Source organism: Canis lupus, chromosome 11, assembly GCF_011100685.1.
Source record: "Canis lupus familiaris isolate Mischka breed German Shepherd chromosome 11, alternate assembly UU_Cfam_GSD_1.0, whole genome shotgun sequence".
Taxonomy (NCBI): domain Eukaryota; kingdom Metazoa; phylum Chordata; class Mammalia; order Carnivora; family Canidae; genus Canis; species Canis lupus.
The window spans coordinates 2,610,851-2,628,551 of NC_049232.1; the positions used below are offsets into that span (position 1 = coordinate 2,610,851).

Consider the following 17,701-nt stretch of genomic DNA (forward strand, 5'->3'; position numbering starts at 1 on the left):
TGTCTGTGTCTCAGAGGACATGTCTCATTGTTTTTGGATCATTTATTCACTCATCTGCAAACATTCGCTCACTCCCCGCCTGGCCTAGTGGGACCCTGGGATCTAGGCATGAATCAGAGTGTAGGGGCCTGCAGAGTTCCCATGGGGCCTGTCCTCCCCTCTCTTCTCCTACAGACTGGTGACCTTGGCACCCTAATCTTGGCCCCCATAGCTCTGGCTCCTCCCCTTTCTCTGCATCTTGGACCCCTTCCCAGAAAGTCCAAGATGCAAACTCATGTCTTCAGGGGGGTTGCCGCTCCTGCTTCTCTCATCTTGTGTCCCTCAGAGAATGACTACCCCCTTCTTCCCACTGTCCACTGGGACCCTTGTTAGTTTCCTGCAGCTGATGTAACACATTATTGAAAACAAGAGAAACTTATTCTCTCACAGGCCTGGAGGCCAAAGTCAAGGTGTTGGCATGCCTGTGCTGTCTCTGGAGGCTTGAGAGGAGAACGTGAGGGAACCCCTAGCTAGTGCCAGCTAAGCCAGCATGTCAGATGAGCAACAGGAAGTGCCAGCTGTTCTGATGTTTTGAGAATTTGAAAATCTGGTCATTTATGTGAAATCCTCTGATTCTTAAGTTGGAGCAACTAATTTAAGCTTCTAAAAAGCCCTGAGTGAGGTCACCAAATTGGCAGAGTAGAGGATTCAGCCTCCATCCCCCAACAAAGATGAATAATTAGGCAGCTATCCACAAACAACATCTCTGGGAGAGCTCAGGAGTCCACTTAAAAAACTTTAGCAATGCAGTAGAACAAAAACCCTGAGAAAAAAGGCCCAAGAAGAAAAGGAAGGCAGCTTCATTTTGTTTACATCATCCTGTCCCCCAGGCCAGCACTGCTCAGTGCCAAGAGGGAACTCCCCAGCACTAAAGACTTTCCCACACTGGGAGAGGGAGAGTGGGATGAGCAAGCAGCTTCCCAGCCTCTCTGGGCAATGAACAAAGGACCCAGTCCATGTCATCCCATCCAGAAGCCAGTGAAGCTGAGATGTATAGAGACAGCCTGGAACAAGAAGGGCAGGAGTTACTAGCATGAGGAGTGGCCGTGGTTCCCAGTCGTCTACTATGCAGGGGGTACCAGCAGCTTTCACCAGTGGCCAGCACAGCTGCTGTGGATCCCTCAGATTTTACCACTGAGGTTTCACCCCAAAGGCTTTCATATTCACAGAAACTAGCTGCTTGAATCATCCCGCTCCCTCCTCCCATCCCCTTAAGCATGGGATCTGCATCAGCAGCCTGCCCTGGCCTCTGTGGCTACACAAGTGCAAAACACCAGCCTAGACCCTGTGGCTGATCCCCATAGCCATGGACACACAAGGCTAGCCCCTCCAGCTGTGCACATGCATGCCACTGACCTGACTCGTAGTCACCGACCTCCACTGCCACGTGTGCACCCATGGTGGGACCCTGCAGTCATGGGAGTGCACATTGACAGCCGGGTTGTTGGTAACTGCTAGTTGCCTATAGTTGGCTCTGGTTCTTGGCCGTGGGTTCTGGAGCTTGTCGTGTGTATGTCTGCAACCAGACCCTGTCACTACCCAGGCATCTGCATCTGGTCCCCACAGCTGAGTATGTGCTTACCGCTAGCTCTGGCCACCACCACTCTTTACCCTGATCCCTAGTCACTGGACCTGGAGGTGCCCCCAAAGATCCCAACAGTGCTTATAGCCATTGCAGACTCCTGCAGTACTCAGCAAAGACCACACAGCTGTCAATGTTGTGGATCCTAGCAGCCTAAGTCAATGAGACATCCTGTCCTCCCTACCCACCCTGCCTCTTCCTGGTCTCAGAGCCACCACACACCCCCTGCAGTTGGTGCCCTGCTTTTGCCCACTAGATCTGGGGTCACAGCATGAGCCAGTGTGCTCCCACCTGCAGGTAAAGGTCTTTTCTTAACGAAGTCAGTTCATAAAGCCTGAAAATGTGCAGAAACCTATGCAAGACTACAGGGATTTTGAAGAATCAGAAAAATGTGACACCATCAAAGGAAGACAGTAGACTCCCAGTAACTATCTGAAAGAAATGGAGATACATTAGTAGCCTGATAAAGAATTCAAAATAATTGTTCCAAAGTTGTTCAGAGAGCTTTAGGAGAGGACAAACAATTTAACAAATTGAAAAGTTGAACAAAGAGATAGAAACCATAAAAAAGAACCAAACAGATATTGGAGCTTAAAAATACAGTTTTTGAAGTGAAAGATTCAATAGAGAGCATCAACAGCAGACTGGATCACATAGAAAAGATAGTGTGCTAGAATGCAGATTATTTGAAATTATCCAGTCAGAGGAGCAAGAGAATGAAAAGGAATGAGGAAAGCTTATGAGACACCACTAAGAGAAACAATCTACACATTAGTGGAGTCCCATAAGGAGAAGAGAGGGAGAAAGGGGCAGAGAGTTCATTTAAAGAAAAATGGCTCAGAACTTCCCAAACCTTGGGAGACATTTGAACATCCAACTTTATGAAAATCACCCCCAAATTTCAATCTAAAAAGATCTTCTGTAAGACACATTATAATAAAACTGTCTAAAATCACGAAGAGATATTTTTAAAAGCAGCAAGAGAAAAAATGTATCTCCTATAAGAGAACCCCTATAAAGTTCTCAGTGGATTTCTCAGCAGACATTTTGCTGGTCAACAGAACTGAGAGGATATATTAAGAGTGCTGAAATAAAAGAAAAAAAAAAAAACCAACAAAGAATACCTTATCTTGCAAACTTGTTCTTCAGAAATGAAGACATGATAAGGACTTTACCAGCCAAGCAAAAGCTGAGGAGAGCTCATCACACTAGACCCACCTTAACGAAATGCTGAGAATTCTTCAAGTTGAAACAAAACGGTGCTAATTAGTAACATAATATGTGAAGGGGTGCCTGGGTGGCTCAGTTGGTTAAGTGTCTTCCTTCAGCTCAGGTCATGATCTCATGGTCCTGGGATGGAGCCCTGAATCAGATTTCCTGCTCAGTGGGGAGTCTGCTTTCCCTCTCCCTCTGTATGCCTCTCTCTCTCTCTTTTTCTCTCTTCCTCTCTCTCCCTCTCAAAAGACTGAAATCATACCAAGTAACTTTTCTGATTATAGTGGTAAGAAACTTAGAAGTCAACAACAGGAGGAGAACTGGAAAATTCACAAATATGTGGAAATTAAACAACACATTCTTGGACAACGCATGGGTCAAAGAAGAAATCAAAAGGGAGATTGGGAAAATATCTTGAAACAAACAAAAGTGGAAACGCAGCACACCAGAACTTCTATGATACCGCAAAAGCAGTTTTTTTTTAAAGATTTTATTTATTTATTCATGAGAGATGCAGAGAGAGAAACAGAGACCTAGGCAGAGAGAGAAGCAGGTTCTTCGCAGGGAGCCTGATGTGGGACTCGATCCCCATCCCCAGACCCAGGATCAGGACCTGAGCCTAAGGCAGATGCTCAACCGCTGAGCCACCCAGGCATCCCTGCAAAAGCAGTTCTAAGAAGAAAGTTTATAGTGATAAATACCTACAATAAAAAAATAAAGTTCTCAAATAAACAACTTAACTTTATACCTTAAGGAACTTGGAAAAGAAGAACAAACTAAGCCTAGAGTTAGCTAAAGAAAAGAGATAACAAAGATCATGGCAGACATAAATGAAGTAGAGAACAGAAAAACAATAAAAAGGATCAACAAAGCCAAATAAAATTAAGATGTAAATAAGAATTTAAAAGATATTACAACTGACATCGCAGAAATATTAAAGGATCATAGGAGAATACTATGAATATGTATTTATACAGAATACTTATACAACAAGATTGGACAACCTGGAAGAAATGGACAAATTCGTAGAAATGTACAACCTACCAAGACTGAATCAGGAAGAAATAGAAAATCTAAACAGATTTTACTCAATAATGAGTAAGCAGATTCAACTAGTAATCAAAAATATTTCCAAACAAAGCAAAGCCCTGTCATAGATGATTTCACAGGTGAATTCTACCAAACATTTCAAGAGTTAATGCCAGTCCTTCTCAAACTATTCCTAAAAATCCAAGAGGAAGGAATGTTCCCAAACTTGTTTTATGAGGCCATCATTACCCTTATACCAAAGCCAGATAAGGATGCTACAAGAAAAGGAAACTATAGGCCAATATCCCAGATGAATATAGTTGCAAAATTCCTAACAAGATACTAGCAAACTGAATTTAACAGAACATTGAAAGGATCATGTATGTGATCGAGTAGAATTCATCCCTGGAATGCAAGGTTGTTTCAACATATGCAAATCAATAAGTGTGATCCACTACTTTAACAGAATGAAAAATAAAATTTTTAGGATCATTTCAATAGATGTAGAAGAAGCATTTGACAAAACTCAGCCTCCTTTCATGATAAAACTCTCAACAAATTGGTTATAGAAGGAATGTAGCTCAACATAATAGAGGTCATGTATGTGACAAGCCTGCAGCTATAAAGGTTAAACATTTTCCTGCTAAGATCATGAGCAAGACAAGGGGGCCCACTCTCACCACGCCTATGCAACTTAGTGCTGGAACTTCTTTTTAAAATTTATTTATTTATTTATTTTTTAGAACTTCTTCTTTTTTTAAAGTTTATTTATTTATTCATTATAGTAATTTCTACACCCAATGTGGGGTTTGAACTTATGACCCCAAGATCAAGAGTCACACACTCTTCTAAGCCATCTGGGTGCCCCAGTACTAGAACTTCGAACTAGAACAGTCAGGCAAGATAAAGAAAAGGCACCCAAAAAGGAAAAGAAGAAATAAAATTGTCCAAGTTTCCTGGTTACATGATCTTATATACATAGAAAACCCTAAAGACTGCACTAAAAACTGTTAGAATTAATCACCAAATTTATTAAAGTTTCAGGATACAAAAATCAACATAGAAAAATCAATTAAATTTCTATACACTAACAGTGAGCTATCTGAAAAAGAAAAAACAACTTAATTTATAATAGCTCTAAAATGCTATAATAATTAGGAATAAATCTACCCAAGGAAGTGAAAGACCTATACACCAAAAAAAAAAAAAAAAAAAAAAAAAAAAAAAGATATTGATGAAAGAAATTGAAGAAGATACAAATAAATGGAAAGATTTATTTGGGGAGTCTAAAAATTAGTGAAAGGGAATAAAGCGGAAAGGAGAGAAAATGAGTGAGAATATCAGTGAGGGTGACAAAACATGAGAGACACCTAACTCTGGGAAGTGAACAAGGGGTAGTGGAAAGGGAGGTGGGCGGGGGGTTGGGGTGACTGGGTGATGGGCATTGAGGAGGGCACTTGGCGGGATGAGCACTGGGTGTTATGCTATATGTTGGCAAATTGAACTCCAATTAAAAAAAAAAGTAAAAAAAATAAAAATAAAACGGGAAAAAAAAGAAAGATATACTGTGTTCATGGATCAGAAGAGTTAATAATGTTAAAATGTCCTACTACCCAGAACCATCTATAGATTCAATGGAACCCTATCAAAATTCCAAATTCTGGTAGAAAACCAACCCTAAAATTTGTGAACCACCAAAGACCCCAAATAGTCAAAGCAATCTGAAGAACAAAAGTGGAGGCATCATTTTTTTTTTAATTTCAAACTAGACCTCAAAGCTACAGTAGTCAAAACAGTATGTTATTGACACATCGACTAATAGAATACAATTGAGAGCCTAGAAGTAGTCCCACACATACTGTCAGATTATGTTTGACCGATGGGATGGTCAAACATAATCTGGGAATACTAGATGGGAAAAGAATCTCTTCAGTAAATGATGTTGGTAGTCACTTGCCAAAGAGTGAAACAAGACCCCTGTCCTACACCAGTCACTAGAGTTAACCCTAAATTGATTAAAGACTTCAGTTTAAGGCCGAAAACCTTAAAACTAGAAGAAAATACAGGCAAAAAACTCCTTGACATTGGTCTCGACAGTGATTTTTTGGATATGACACCAACAGCATAAGCCACCAAAGCAAAAATCAGTAAGTTGGGACTACATCAAACTAAAAAGCTTTTGCACAGCAAAGGAAACCATCAACAAAATGAAAAAGCTTCCTATGGAGTGGAAGAAAATATTGCAAACCATTTATCAGATAAGAGGTTAATATTCAAAATACACAAAGAAGTTACGCAACTCAAAGCATAATCTGATTACAAATGGGCCAAGGGCCTGAATTAAACATTTTTTCAAAGAAGACATACAGATGATCAATCAGTACATAAAGGTGTTCAACATCAGGGAAATGCAAATCAAAACCAACCATATCATCTTCACATTTGTTGGAATGATTATGAAAAGTATAAAATAAGTGTCAGTAAGGGTGTGGAGATAGGGAACCCTCATGCACTGTTGGTGGAATGTGAATTGGTTCTCACTATGTCACATATGTCACTAAGGAGGGTCCTCAAAAAATTAAAAATAGCACCGCCATGTGATCCAGTCGTCCCACTTCTACCTATATATCCAAGGGAAGTGCAAACAAAATATTGGAGATATATCTGTACTTCCATATTCATTAAACCTTTTTCACAGTAGGCATGAAAGCAACCTAAATGTCCATCTGTAGATGGCAAATTGATAAATGTGGTTTGCATATACAATGGAATGTTATTCAGCCTTTATAAAGAAGGAGTTCTTGCCATTTGAAACAACATGGTTGAAAACTGGAAGGTATTATGGTAAGTGAGATAAACTAGACACAGAAAGACAAATGTAGACTCTGAAAGACTCAAACTCAGGGTGTCTGGGTGGCTGAGTTGGTTAGGCATCTGTTTGACTCTTAATTTTGGCTCACGTCATGATCTCAGGGTTGTGGTATCAAGCCCCATGTGGGGTTCCATGCTCAATGGGCGGTCTGCTTGGGATTCTCTCTCTCTCTCTCCCTCTGCCCATACCCTCATGCATACTCTCCCTCTTTCTCTGTCTCTCTAAAATAAATAAATAAATCTTTAAAATAAAATACTCAAACTCATAGCAGGGGAGAGTACAGTAGTGGTTGAGAGTAGAATGGTCGTTGCCAGGGACTGGGGGAAGGGGCAAATGAGAGGTGATGGTCAAAGGGTACAAAATTTCAGTTATGCAAGATAAGTTTTGGAGATCTATTATACAGTACCATGCCTATAGCTAACAATATTCTATCATGTACTTAAAATTTACTAGGAAGGTCAATATTATAAAAAAATGTTCTAATCATGAAAAAATGATGATGAAAGGGTAAGAGGATACTTTGAGAGATAATGGATATGTTTATGCCCTTGGTAGTGATGGTGGAAATGAGTGTATACTCATACCCAAACTCATGGAGTCGTATAGTTGTATACATTACGCACATCTTTTTACATGCCAATCATATTTCAATAAAGTGGTTTTAAAAAAAAACCCTCAACCCCCTGGGTGGGTCATAAATGTGTGATCTAAAGGAAATACATCCGCAGGTTAACACAGCAGGGGGCCCCCACTCTGAGACTACTGATTTATAGCTAACAGATGGAAAATCAAAAGCATGGGAGCTAGATGGGGTGGTGATGGCTGGATAGCCAAAGGGAGGGCAGGGCCATGTGCCTGCACTTGAGGGCGGGATGGCAGCTGGAGCATCTGAACGAGGTGCGGAAGGGAGAATGGGAGTTCACCAGAAGGCCAAAGTGAGGAGGGCCAACTGTGAGTGCTGTCTTGGAAGGATGGGATTGTCCCAGACACTGGCGTGAGAGGTGTGTGAGCCAGGGGCTGGCAGGGCAGTGGCAGGCTGAGAGTCTTGGCTGCCAGAGTATGGAACAGCCTGAATCCTGGTGGGGACAGGGGTCCAGGGAAGGCTTTTCTGCATGGGAGGGGTACGGCCCCGTCTTGGGGGAGACAGCAGTTAAGTTGCTGTAGAGTCTGGACCAGTGACCGATGTGGATGAATGGATAGGTGGTGGGAGCATGGGGACTGTGGTCAGCTGCAGGGATGCCTGCTCCATCCATGGTGCCCACTGCCAGGCAGTATGCCCTGTGGTCCACCTGTTTTATGAGGGACACTGGAATTCTAGTTTTGAAGCATGAAATCTCATCATTTTGAGTGTTGAGTTCAGAACTTTGAAAATACTGTTTGGGTCCAACTGAACATATCCATGGCAGATTTAGTCCTCAGTTGACTGGGATCTGGTGGGAGGTCCCTCTGGGACCCTACTTGCTATTGCCCAGCCTCGGCCTTTGTCCTGTGTTTGTGTCTTTGGGGGGGTGGGGTTAGGGATGACCCAGACAGAGCTTCTTCCCCCGATAGGGCTCACCACCATCCAGGGCTCTGGCCTCAATGACTAGAAGGGGAGGCTCTGGGCAGATGGGGCCTCTGGAGTCACCTGTCTGTGCCCTCTATGGCCCAGGGTTCAAGCCTGGCACCTACCTGGGATGCTGGGCAGGGTCGTTCTGGTCCTGTTGGTCTGGTGGGAGGTCCCCTCGTGACTCTACTTGCTGTTGCCCATCCTCGGTCTGCTCTGCTCTAGGAATCTGAACCATCTCATTTTTGTCCTGCAGGCTGGCCTGATCCGTATGGAGGAGGAGGAATTCTTCATTGAACCCCTGGAGAAGGGGCTGGCAGCCGAGGAAGCTGAGCGCGGCCGTGTGCATGTGGTATATCGCCGGCCCCCCACCACTAGGCCCCCTCCTCCGGGGGGGCCACAGGCCCTGGACACAGGTAAGGCTGCTTGGTGACGCTGGTTGTTCCATGCCCCGGGGTTGCCCAGGCCCAGCTGGAGCCCTGCTGTCACTGACCGCATGCCCCAGTGGGTGTGCTGCAGTGCTGGGGTGGGAGTCACATGACAGCAGGTCTGGGACCTCCATAGCTGGTAATGAAGGCTGCTCAGTGGCCTACGTTCTGCTGTGTGAGGGCCAGTGAGTGGCAGGGAGCAGGAGAAGCACAGAGTAGACCTACCCCTGGGCCCGAGTCTTGTGCCCATGTGTCTGAGCATGTGCCCCTAAAGAAGATGTCTGCTGACCTCAGGCAGCCAACCTCTTCCTCAATGCAGTCTGCCTTCCCGGCAATGACAACTGACTGCCCTTCCCTGACTACTCATAGAGGAAGGTCATGAGCACTCCCTTGGTCCTGTTTGGATCCTGCTTCCCTCTGGAAGACATGTACATGTCAAAGGGGGGACGGGGAGGGAAATGTATGATAGAGACCCCAGAGGTGTACCCACGGCCTTCGTGGCCTGTGCATAGACTCAAATGGGTTTTTTTCTTTTTCAACTTAGAACCAAAGTGCCCCCTGGGCCCAGGACCACAGAAGGAACTTCTGAATGGGTCTGGTGACAGCCCCTGGCTGCAGCCTCTCAGACCATTCAAGAAGGCCTGGCCAACCTGAAGCCCAAATTCCCCCAGCATTCTTGGGATGCTGGAAAACAGGTTGCAGTGAGGCCAGGTTGGGGGCAGACTATGATCCTAGCAGGCCTCGTAGTCCTCAGAGCCTCAGGGACCAGATAAAGCTGCCTTGCCTGTGCTTGGTTGTTAAGGGCTGGGTTAGCCCTCAGACTGTGGTCCAGGACCCCTGGCAGCAGATGTCAGGGCAGGTGGCAGCAGCAGGGAGGCCTGGGTCTTGAGTCAGACTCATCTGCATGTAGATTGAGAACCCCCGAGGCCCCCCTGGATCAGCCCAGTCATGCTGTGATTTGCCAAGATGCTCCGGTCACCCCAAACAGCCCTGGCTCATTTATTTTAGGTCTCTCAGTTCTGACTTCCCAGCTTGACAGATAAATTGGGTGCAGGCTGTCCTGCATTAAATTAGGTACCATTCTAATTTAAAGGAGTGGTGTCAGATACCTTGACCCAGGAGTCCTTCCATCAGGAAGCCCAACACTGTCTGGAGCCGATCAATACTTTGGGTGGATCCTTTTCCCCAAGTGATGAATGGCCTGTCTGCCAGGCCTTCCCCAGCCTCAGCCTTCCTGCCTCTTTCCTATCCTTGCGTTCTCCGCAGGGGGAGGGATGAAGAGTTACCCCGTAAGGTGAAAGTAGGAGTGAAAATGGACAGTGGAAGTACCCCAGACCAGGGGTCAGGGTCCACACTGGCCAGCTGCCTCCTCTGTCCCGTAGGATTAGAAATGCCTGGATCTCAGAGAGCTGAGGGCTTGCCACTGTGGGCTTTGGGCTTGGTGCTTCTGGGTCCTGCTCAAGCTAGGTGAGGTGATGTCTGCCAAGAGGGGCTGCCAGGTGCCGGAGGCTGTTTCTGATCCCAGATTCCATGTGTTGCCTGTCTCCCCACCCCCCGCCCCCGCAGCGGTATTGGCCTCGCCTTATTTTCTGGGCTTTGGTACCTTCAATTAAATCTGTCCTTGCCTCCCCCAGCCATCCACCTACTGTTGGGGAGAGCTTGGAACTCAGCCTGTAGGAAAGGAATTTCAAACTCAGAATAAACTCAGAAACCAGTGACCTCAGAAGATGCTAGGGAGGGGTGCCTGAGTGCCTCAGTGGGTTAAGCATCTGACTCTTGATCTCAGGTCTTAATCTCAGGGTTCAAGCCCCATGCTGGGTTCCATGCTGGGTATGGAGCCTACTTAAAAAAAAAAGAAAAGTAGATGCCACACAGATTGGAAGCTGAAGTTGTACTGGAAGGTGGTGGGGGGGTGAAGATATTTCAGGCTGGACTCTAAGCCTCAGGCCTGGGCTGTGGGCTCTGGGTGGTAGGGCCAGTCCACAGGCCCAGAGTCTGGGGCCAAGTCCCTTTTTTGTGATGTCCGTGCCCATGGTCAGCATGACCCTGTGTGGGTGATTTGGTCCACAGACAGTACATTTCTCCTTGGATGTCCCTTCCCACTCAGCCCAGGGCTGAGGCCCACTGGCTGGTTGGAGGGGGTCCAAATGGATGTTATGTTGGGGTTGGGCTGAGGGCCCACGGTGACCTCAGATGGTCCAGCTTTCCATTGGCCTAAGCCTTGTCAGGGCCCAGGGTGCAGCCAGGAGATATATACAAGCAGTGTCCTTGGCTGGGCATGTTTGCTCTGTGCTGGGCCCAGAACCCTAGGACGTGTGTGTGTGTGTATAAGCCAGGGGACCCTTTTTTCTAGTGAACTCTAATGGGGGCTCTGATATATCAGTGTGGCTCTGGCTGAAGCAAACAGGACACATGGACTTGAAGCTCCCTCCTCCCTCTCCCAGGGCAACTCCTGGAAGCGGGTTTGAAACCACCGTGATGGGCAGTGGATAGGATGGGTCCTCTGGGGAAGGGGAAACCTCTGTTCTGGGCCTTCCAGTCTGGCAGGTAGGTGTCTGGCTGGGTGTGGGATTAGGGGTAAGGGTGTCTGGTGGGGGTGGGTGAGGGTGTCCCACACAGCCCCTCCAAGGTCCTGAGACTCATTGTCCTGCTTTCCCTAAGCAACCAACAGCCTTCCTGGAGTGATCTTAGGGGTTCACCCAGCCTCAGGGAATTGTCATCACTAACTCTGAGGTTGGTTGCTGGGTTGCAGACTGCCTTGGGGAAGTGAATGGGAAATGAAGGTGTTCATGTGTCTTCATAGACTCAGGCCAGGGTCTGATGTGTGCACAGAGCAGCCTAGCATATAACATTGCTACCTTTGGGCCCCAGGGGAGGGTATTAGAAGGGTTGAGGGAGAAGAGGGGGGGACCTTTGCTTTCCTTGTGGTGCTGCAGATGTTGCAGAAGTATCTCTGCTCCACTCTGCTGGGCCCAGGAGCCTGGCAGGGGCAGGAGGGCAGAGCTGAGGCCAGGGGGTTGGGGGGCCTTTTGGGGACAGTTGTTTGAGGCATTTCCAGGCCTCCTCCATGCCAGGCCTCTCCCAGGTGCACCATTGTCTCTGCCACCCTGAGCCAGCCCTGTGCCCAGGGTGACACGATGCTGGGGGACAGTGTAACATCAGCCTCCCTGGTGTGTGTTTGCACTTGGGATAGGGTCCCGCTAGGAGTTCTGGGCCTGTGCCTGAGCCCTGCCATGGCTGCCATCTGTCAGCCCTGACTGGGGTTGTTGAGGGGGAGCCAGGGCTGGCAGGTGTGGGAAGAGGAGGCCCAGTCTAGGCCGGGCTAGTACTTGTGCTGGTGACTTGGCATGTCACTCCCTCCTACTCTCTGGCTACCAAGACATACTACCACCAACCGGGTCACTTAAAGCAGCTGTGGTGTGTGATTCTGTGGTAGTTCTGGAAGGCAGAAGTCTGAAACAAGTATCATCAGGCAAAAGTCAAGTGTTGGCAGGGCCTTCCTGGAGCTTGTGGGGAGAGGGAGGAACCTGTTCCTGGCCTTTCTCAGCTTCTTGTGGCTGCTGGGATCCCTTGGCTTGTGGCCACATCACTCCAGTCTCTGCCTCCTGGTCTTCTGTGTCTGTATGTGTGTGAATCTCCTCAGCCTCCCTCTTACAAGTAAGAATGCATGTGATTGCATTTAGGGCCCATCCAGATAATCTAGAATGATCTCCCCCTCTGCACCCCTGTCTCAAGATCTGTGATCTAATCACATCTGCAAAGTCTTTTTTTGTCATATAAGGTAACGTTCACAGGTCCCAGGAAGGACCACCATTCAGCTTATGTAGGAAGTGAACCAGCCCTCCTGTACGCGGCTGACTGTACAGCGAACAGGATGCACATCTTTGCATGAGGGGGCACCCTTCACTCCTTCTCTGGGGATAGTGCTCAGGTGCAACTCAGGCAGGGCCTCTTCCCTTTACCTCTGCCAGATTCTGGTCCAATCTCAGCCAGACTGCAGGGCCTGGAGAGCTTGGGCGGTGGCGTGGCTAGGCTGGCCCCAAGACCATATGCACAAAGCTGGCCTTGCTGCTGGCACTAAGGGCCTGGCTGTGTGCAGGAGGCTGAAGATCCCCATGGGGTGGGAAAGATCCCTGGATTGCAAGCTGGGCATGTGGCCTCCGTGCTAGGCACATGGTGCCATTAGCAGAAAGTCCTGCCATCCAAGGACAAGAGCCACGAACTCAGAGGCTGGCAGGATGCAGTAGGCAATGCCAGTGGGGATGGTGGCAGAGGGAGAGTGCTTGGCCCAACTTTCATTTCCCTCCTTTTGACATAAACAATCGGCACAGAGAACGTGTCTCTACTAAAAGGAAAACAGTAGTGTGAGTGTGGCGGCACATGGCATCCAGCCCTAGCCTCACTGTGGGCATAGGGCCCACCAGAGGCTTCGTCCACAGGGGCAGCCCTGTCCTTGGCTCCCCGGACCATAACCTGGTGGGAATGTGGGCCCGGGGCAGCAATCCTCTCACTGTCAAGAGAATCCAGACATCAGAACTTTTATGTAAACTCTCATGATTTTAAAATGTTGCTTCACATTTCTAAAAAGCACCAAATGAGCCAAATAAATCATGGCCCCCATGGCCACCTGTGCTTATGAGAGGCAGAGGAGCAAGTGTCCTCTGTGCCCCTCTTCTAGGCCCCCGGCAGGCCCATGGGCCAGAGGAGGGGCTCTGTGCTCCTGCTAGGAGGGTGCCCTCCTGCCCTACCTTGCACCAGGCACTGGCTGGAGGAAGAGAGGTCAGACAGCTCTGTGCCCGTGACCTTGGCTGCCGCCGCCTCGGAAGCAGACTGTGCCAAGCCTCTGCCCGCGGCTGTCAGGCTGCGGCATCCTCACTAGCAGGCAGAGGGGGCACGCCGCCCTCGGGAGTGCTCTGTGCTGCCGCTGCCAAGGGAGGCCGGTGAGAGAGCGTGGACAGGGTGCTGGCACTGGCTGTTCCTCCACATGGCTTCTCCACATGGCCGGCCAGCAGTCCCTACCCGGCGGCCCGCAGTCTTTCCTCTGCTGACCCATTGCACATTTCTGTTCATCCTGTGACATTGGCGTGAGCCAGGTAGGAGTTTTTCAGGCTTCTGAGGAGCAGGGCAGGGCTTGTCATGAGAGTGAAGGTGGAGGTAGGTGGGCAGGGCCAGGAGCCAGGGCCCAGAGCTGATGCTGGGAGCTGCAGCCTGGAGTGTTCCAGAGTGTGGATGGATGGTGTCCTGCCAGCAGTGGGCATGCCTGGGTAGAAGAGGGGCCTAAGAGAGAGTTCTGTGTCCCAGCCAGCCCACTGTGGTCTCTCTGGTGGGTGTGGGAGGAGGAGGCCCAGTCTAGGCCGGGCTAGTACTTGCCCGGAAGCAGGGAGCAGGAGGTGGAAGTGGGGAGAATGGAGTCCTGTCAGGCCAGGCCAGGGGTGGGAGGTGGGCAAGGCTCCACTCAGTGGCAGGTGGATCACTGGGCCTATGTCAGTGATGCAGTGAGTGTGAGGTGTAAGGGAGAGGCTGAGGCCTAGGGACTATGTGGAGGGGGTGCTAGCTTGCTGGGGGCCAGCTCGGGAGGCTTCACTCTCCACGGTGGTGGATGTCCAATGTCAGTTTCCTGTGATGACCAAGAAACATTACCACAAACAGTGCCTTGAAACAACACAGGTTTGTTCTCTGACAGCTCTGGAGGCCAGAAATCCAAAGCAGATCTGATGGGGTGAAAATCACAGTGTCAGTACAGTCGGTTCCCTCTGGAGGCTCAGCGGGAGGACCTCCTCCTGGCCCCTCCCAGCTTCTGGTGGTCACTGGCATCCCTCGGCTGGTGGCTGCATCGTTCCGGTCTCCGCACTCGTGGGCACAGTTTCCTCTTCTGTAGTCCATTCTCTGTCTGTGTCCTTTTTACAAAGACACATGTGATTAAGTTTGGCCCACTGCAATGATCGGGAGACTGCCCATTTCAGGGTCTTCCACTTAACTAAATTAAGGATAGGTTGAGTCCCCTTAGCCATAAAGGCGACACTCACAGGGTCTGGGGATTAGGCTGTGGACATCATGGGGGATGTGATTCAGCCTATACAGTATCTTAAGTGTTGAAGCCTAGGGTTCTGCCGGAGTGGGGAGAGAGGCCCTTGGTTGGCTTTGCACCTTGAGCCCCAGGCCTGGCTGGTGTCTGGGGGCTTCTCTCTGTGTCCCCAGCCTAGGCATTGCTGAGCTGCTCACTGGAGCCCTGTGGATAGGGCTGGCCCTCTCAGATGGTGACCTGGGGGCTCTCACACCAGTCTTGGCGTCAGGTCCTGCCCAGCCAGCTCAGAGATGCAGCGAAGACCTGGATGCCTCGGTGCACCATTCCTGGGGCCCCCGTCAGTTCCTCCTCCTCATTCTACAGCTGGGCTGTGCCTGCATCTCTGAGCCCAGAGCAAACCCAAGGACAAGCATTGGTTGTGAAACCCAAGGCAGCTGGCTGGGCTCTGGGCTCTGGGAAGCATGTTTCAGAGCTGAGCGCACCCTTGGCAGAGGCCTCAGCACTCCCGTCGCTCTGTGGTCAGCCTCCTGGACCGCTGGAGGAGATGCCAGCGTGGTGACGTGGCGTCATACTGGAGGGGTGGGTGGGGGCTGGCACTGGGACAGCAGAGGCTGCACACTCTCTCAGGCCTGGAGTTGTTTGGGGTCAGACTTGGGAGAGTGCCCCAGAGCTGTCGGCAAGTGGGGGTGCTTTCTCCCTGGGGTCCATGGACGGGGGCCCTGTCCAGTGGGTTAGGAGGGAGGAGACATTACTGCAGTGAAGACTGCCAGGCATGCCCCCTGAGACACAGACTGTGACTGGCACTCTGCCTGGCTGGCGAGGTCAGCCCATGTGCTCAGCTGCTCTCCTCAGATATAAATTTAGCTGTCCCTGTGTCTCTGGCCTGCTGTCCCTCCACCTCTTCTTCCCTCTCTCCTCCTGAGTTAGTGTGGGATCTTGTTCAGGGGTGGAACCAACCAAGTGAACGTGGCCCAGGAGAGACCTGATCTTTGCTGGAGTACCATGAACAGATGATGAGTGTGACCTGGGGACAGCGACTTGGCTCTGCCCTGGGTGTGGCCCTCACTCAGATGCAAGGGACAGTTCTCAGAGATGAGTCATGAGTTCTCAGAGGAGCCAGGCGAGTGTACCTGCCTGGGCAGGTTGCCCCCCCCCCCCCGCCCCGCTCTGTGGGGTCTCAGTTTACTCATCTGTAAAACGAGTGTCATGGCACAGAGGGGGTGGTGGTAGGCATGGTAGGGGTTAAACAAGCTCCTCCTCATCTCATCCCCAGTATGGCATCTGCTCTGTGCTTGCTGTTACCCATCCGTGTGATTCGGGCTGTTTGTCTCAGGCTCCTCTGCCCTGGCTGCTCCTTCATTCCTTCTCTTACGTTTGTGTTGCACATGTCTCCCAAAGAGCTTTTTGTTGGCACGAGGTAACCATGCCTGGTTTCCAGATAACACGCAGCTGGGGAGTGAAGCTGTGTCTGCTCTGGGTGCGTCTGGAGTTTAATTAGCAAAAGTGGTGCATCTGGTTGTTGCATTGGCCATGGGCTCTGCATGGCCTGCTCTTTGCAGGTCCTCAGTACAGCTGACTGGGATGTGTCTAGAAGAGACGTGATGTCTCCAGGGGCAACTTAACATGTCTGTGGTGTTTGTGCTTCAGATGTACCAGTTGGCCTGCCAGGGGTGGGAGCAGCTGGGCCTGAGTATCCCTGAGGACCCCGATGAGCCTCTCTCTACGCCTCAGGTACCCCCACAGGACAATTGTGAAGGACAATTGTGAAGGCTTCCTGTGTGCTGTGTCCACACAATGAGGGGCAGAGGGACAGGTTCCCAGGACACAAGCCTCTTGAGGATGCAGAGGGGATGGGGCTACAGAGAGCCCCAGGGATGTCCAAAGGGTACAGGAGGCCCTTCCCCAGAAGCAGAACCTGGGCTTGGGCCCAGGGTCTGAACTCTGCTGCTTTGTGCCCATGAGCACAGGCCTGATTTCCTCTCAGAAATCTCCACAGGGTGTTAGACACTTCAGCTGGCTTCATGCCTAAAGTGTTTTCTAGAAAACTTTCCAATTTTCCTTGACCCATTTCTCTTTGAAATTAATACTGAACAGCGCCATGCACTTGGCCCTGAAGGAACACCAAGCTGGGAAGAGGTCACACAATTAGGGGGAATGTTGGTGTCTGGCTCTCTCCCCCTCCCACATTCAGGCTCCCCCTCCTCCTTGCACGTGCACACATGTTCACATGTGGTTGGAACTTGGGCCAGCTGCTGTGGCCAGGGTTGGGGTGTCTCTCCTAAAGTTTGAGATTTGGCCCCATCAGTCTGGGCTCAGTGCTGGAGTGTGGGCTTCATCTGGAACTGTGTGTCTGGACCACCTCCTGGGGGATGTCCAGGCAGGGTGAGGTGCACGTCTGCAACAAGGTCAGGGCTCTGGTGAGAGGCTACTCAGGATTCGGGGGAGTCCGAGGCCAGGACCAGGTGGAAGGGATAGCCTTGGAGTGGGGCCTGTGCAGGGAGGTGGATCGCACTGACTCTCGGGACGGACCAAGTAGGTGCCTGCTGTTGCTCCTCAATCATTGCAAGGGGACAGTAGGAATGATAACTGTACTCCTGAGGTAGGACACTGAGGCTTAGAGGGGTACCTTTGTTCTCTCATTCACTCATTCATTCATTCCCATTCTCACTGTGTACCCCCCTTGTGTCTGGGGCTGGAGTGGGTGCTGGGGATGAATCAGGGCACAAACCAGGTGAAGTCCCTGCTCTTTCAGAGCTCACCAGCCAGCAGGGACACACAGTGGGCCAAGGGATAAATCCGTGAATGAGATCAAGTCCAAGAAAAGGGTAATTAACGTGAGAGAGGGCAGGTAAGGGAGGGAGCTACCCCAGGCGGGAGGTGACACAAACCTGGCTGCCCCGGGAATGCTGCTTCAGATAGAGGGGGCAGCAGGTGCAGAAACACTTGACAGTGGGCCTGGGGAGGC

At 49.8% G+C, this 17,701-nt stretch overlaps 1 protein-coding gene across 1 annotated transcript in view; it reads left to right on the plus strand.

The window, feature by feature from the left end:
• The window catches only part of ADAMTS2 (ADAM metallopeptidase with thrombospondin type 1 motif 2), a 223,555-nt gene that overhangs the window by 63,073 nt on the left and 142,781 nt on the right, over window positions 1-17,701 (plus strand). Inside the window, exon 2 of the mRNA XM_038551648.1 lies at window positions 8,540-8,699. Within this exon, the coding sequence (XP_038407576.1) occupies window positions 8,540-8,699 (160 nt within the window). The remainder of the gene's footprint in view (window positions 1-8,539; window positions 8,700-17,701) is intronic.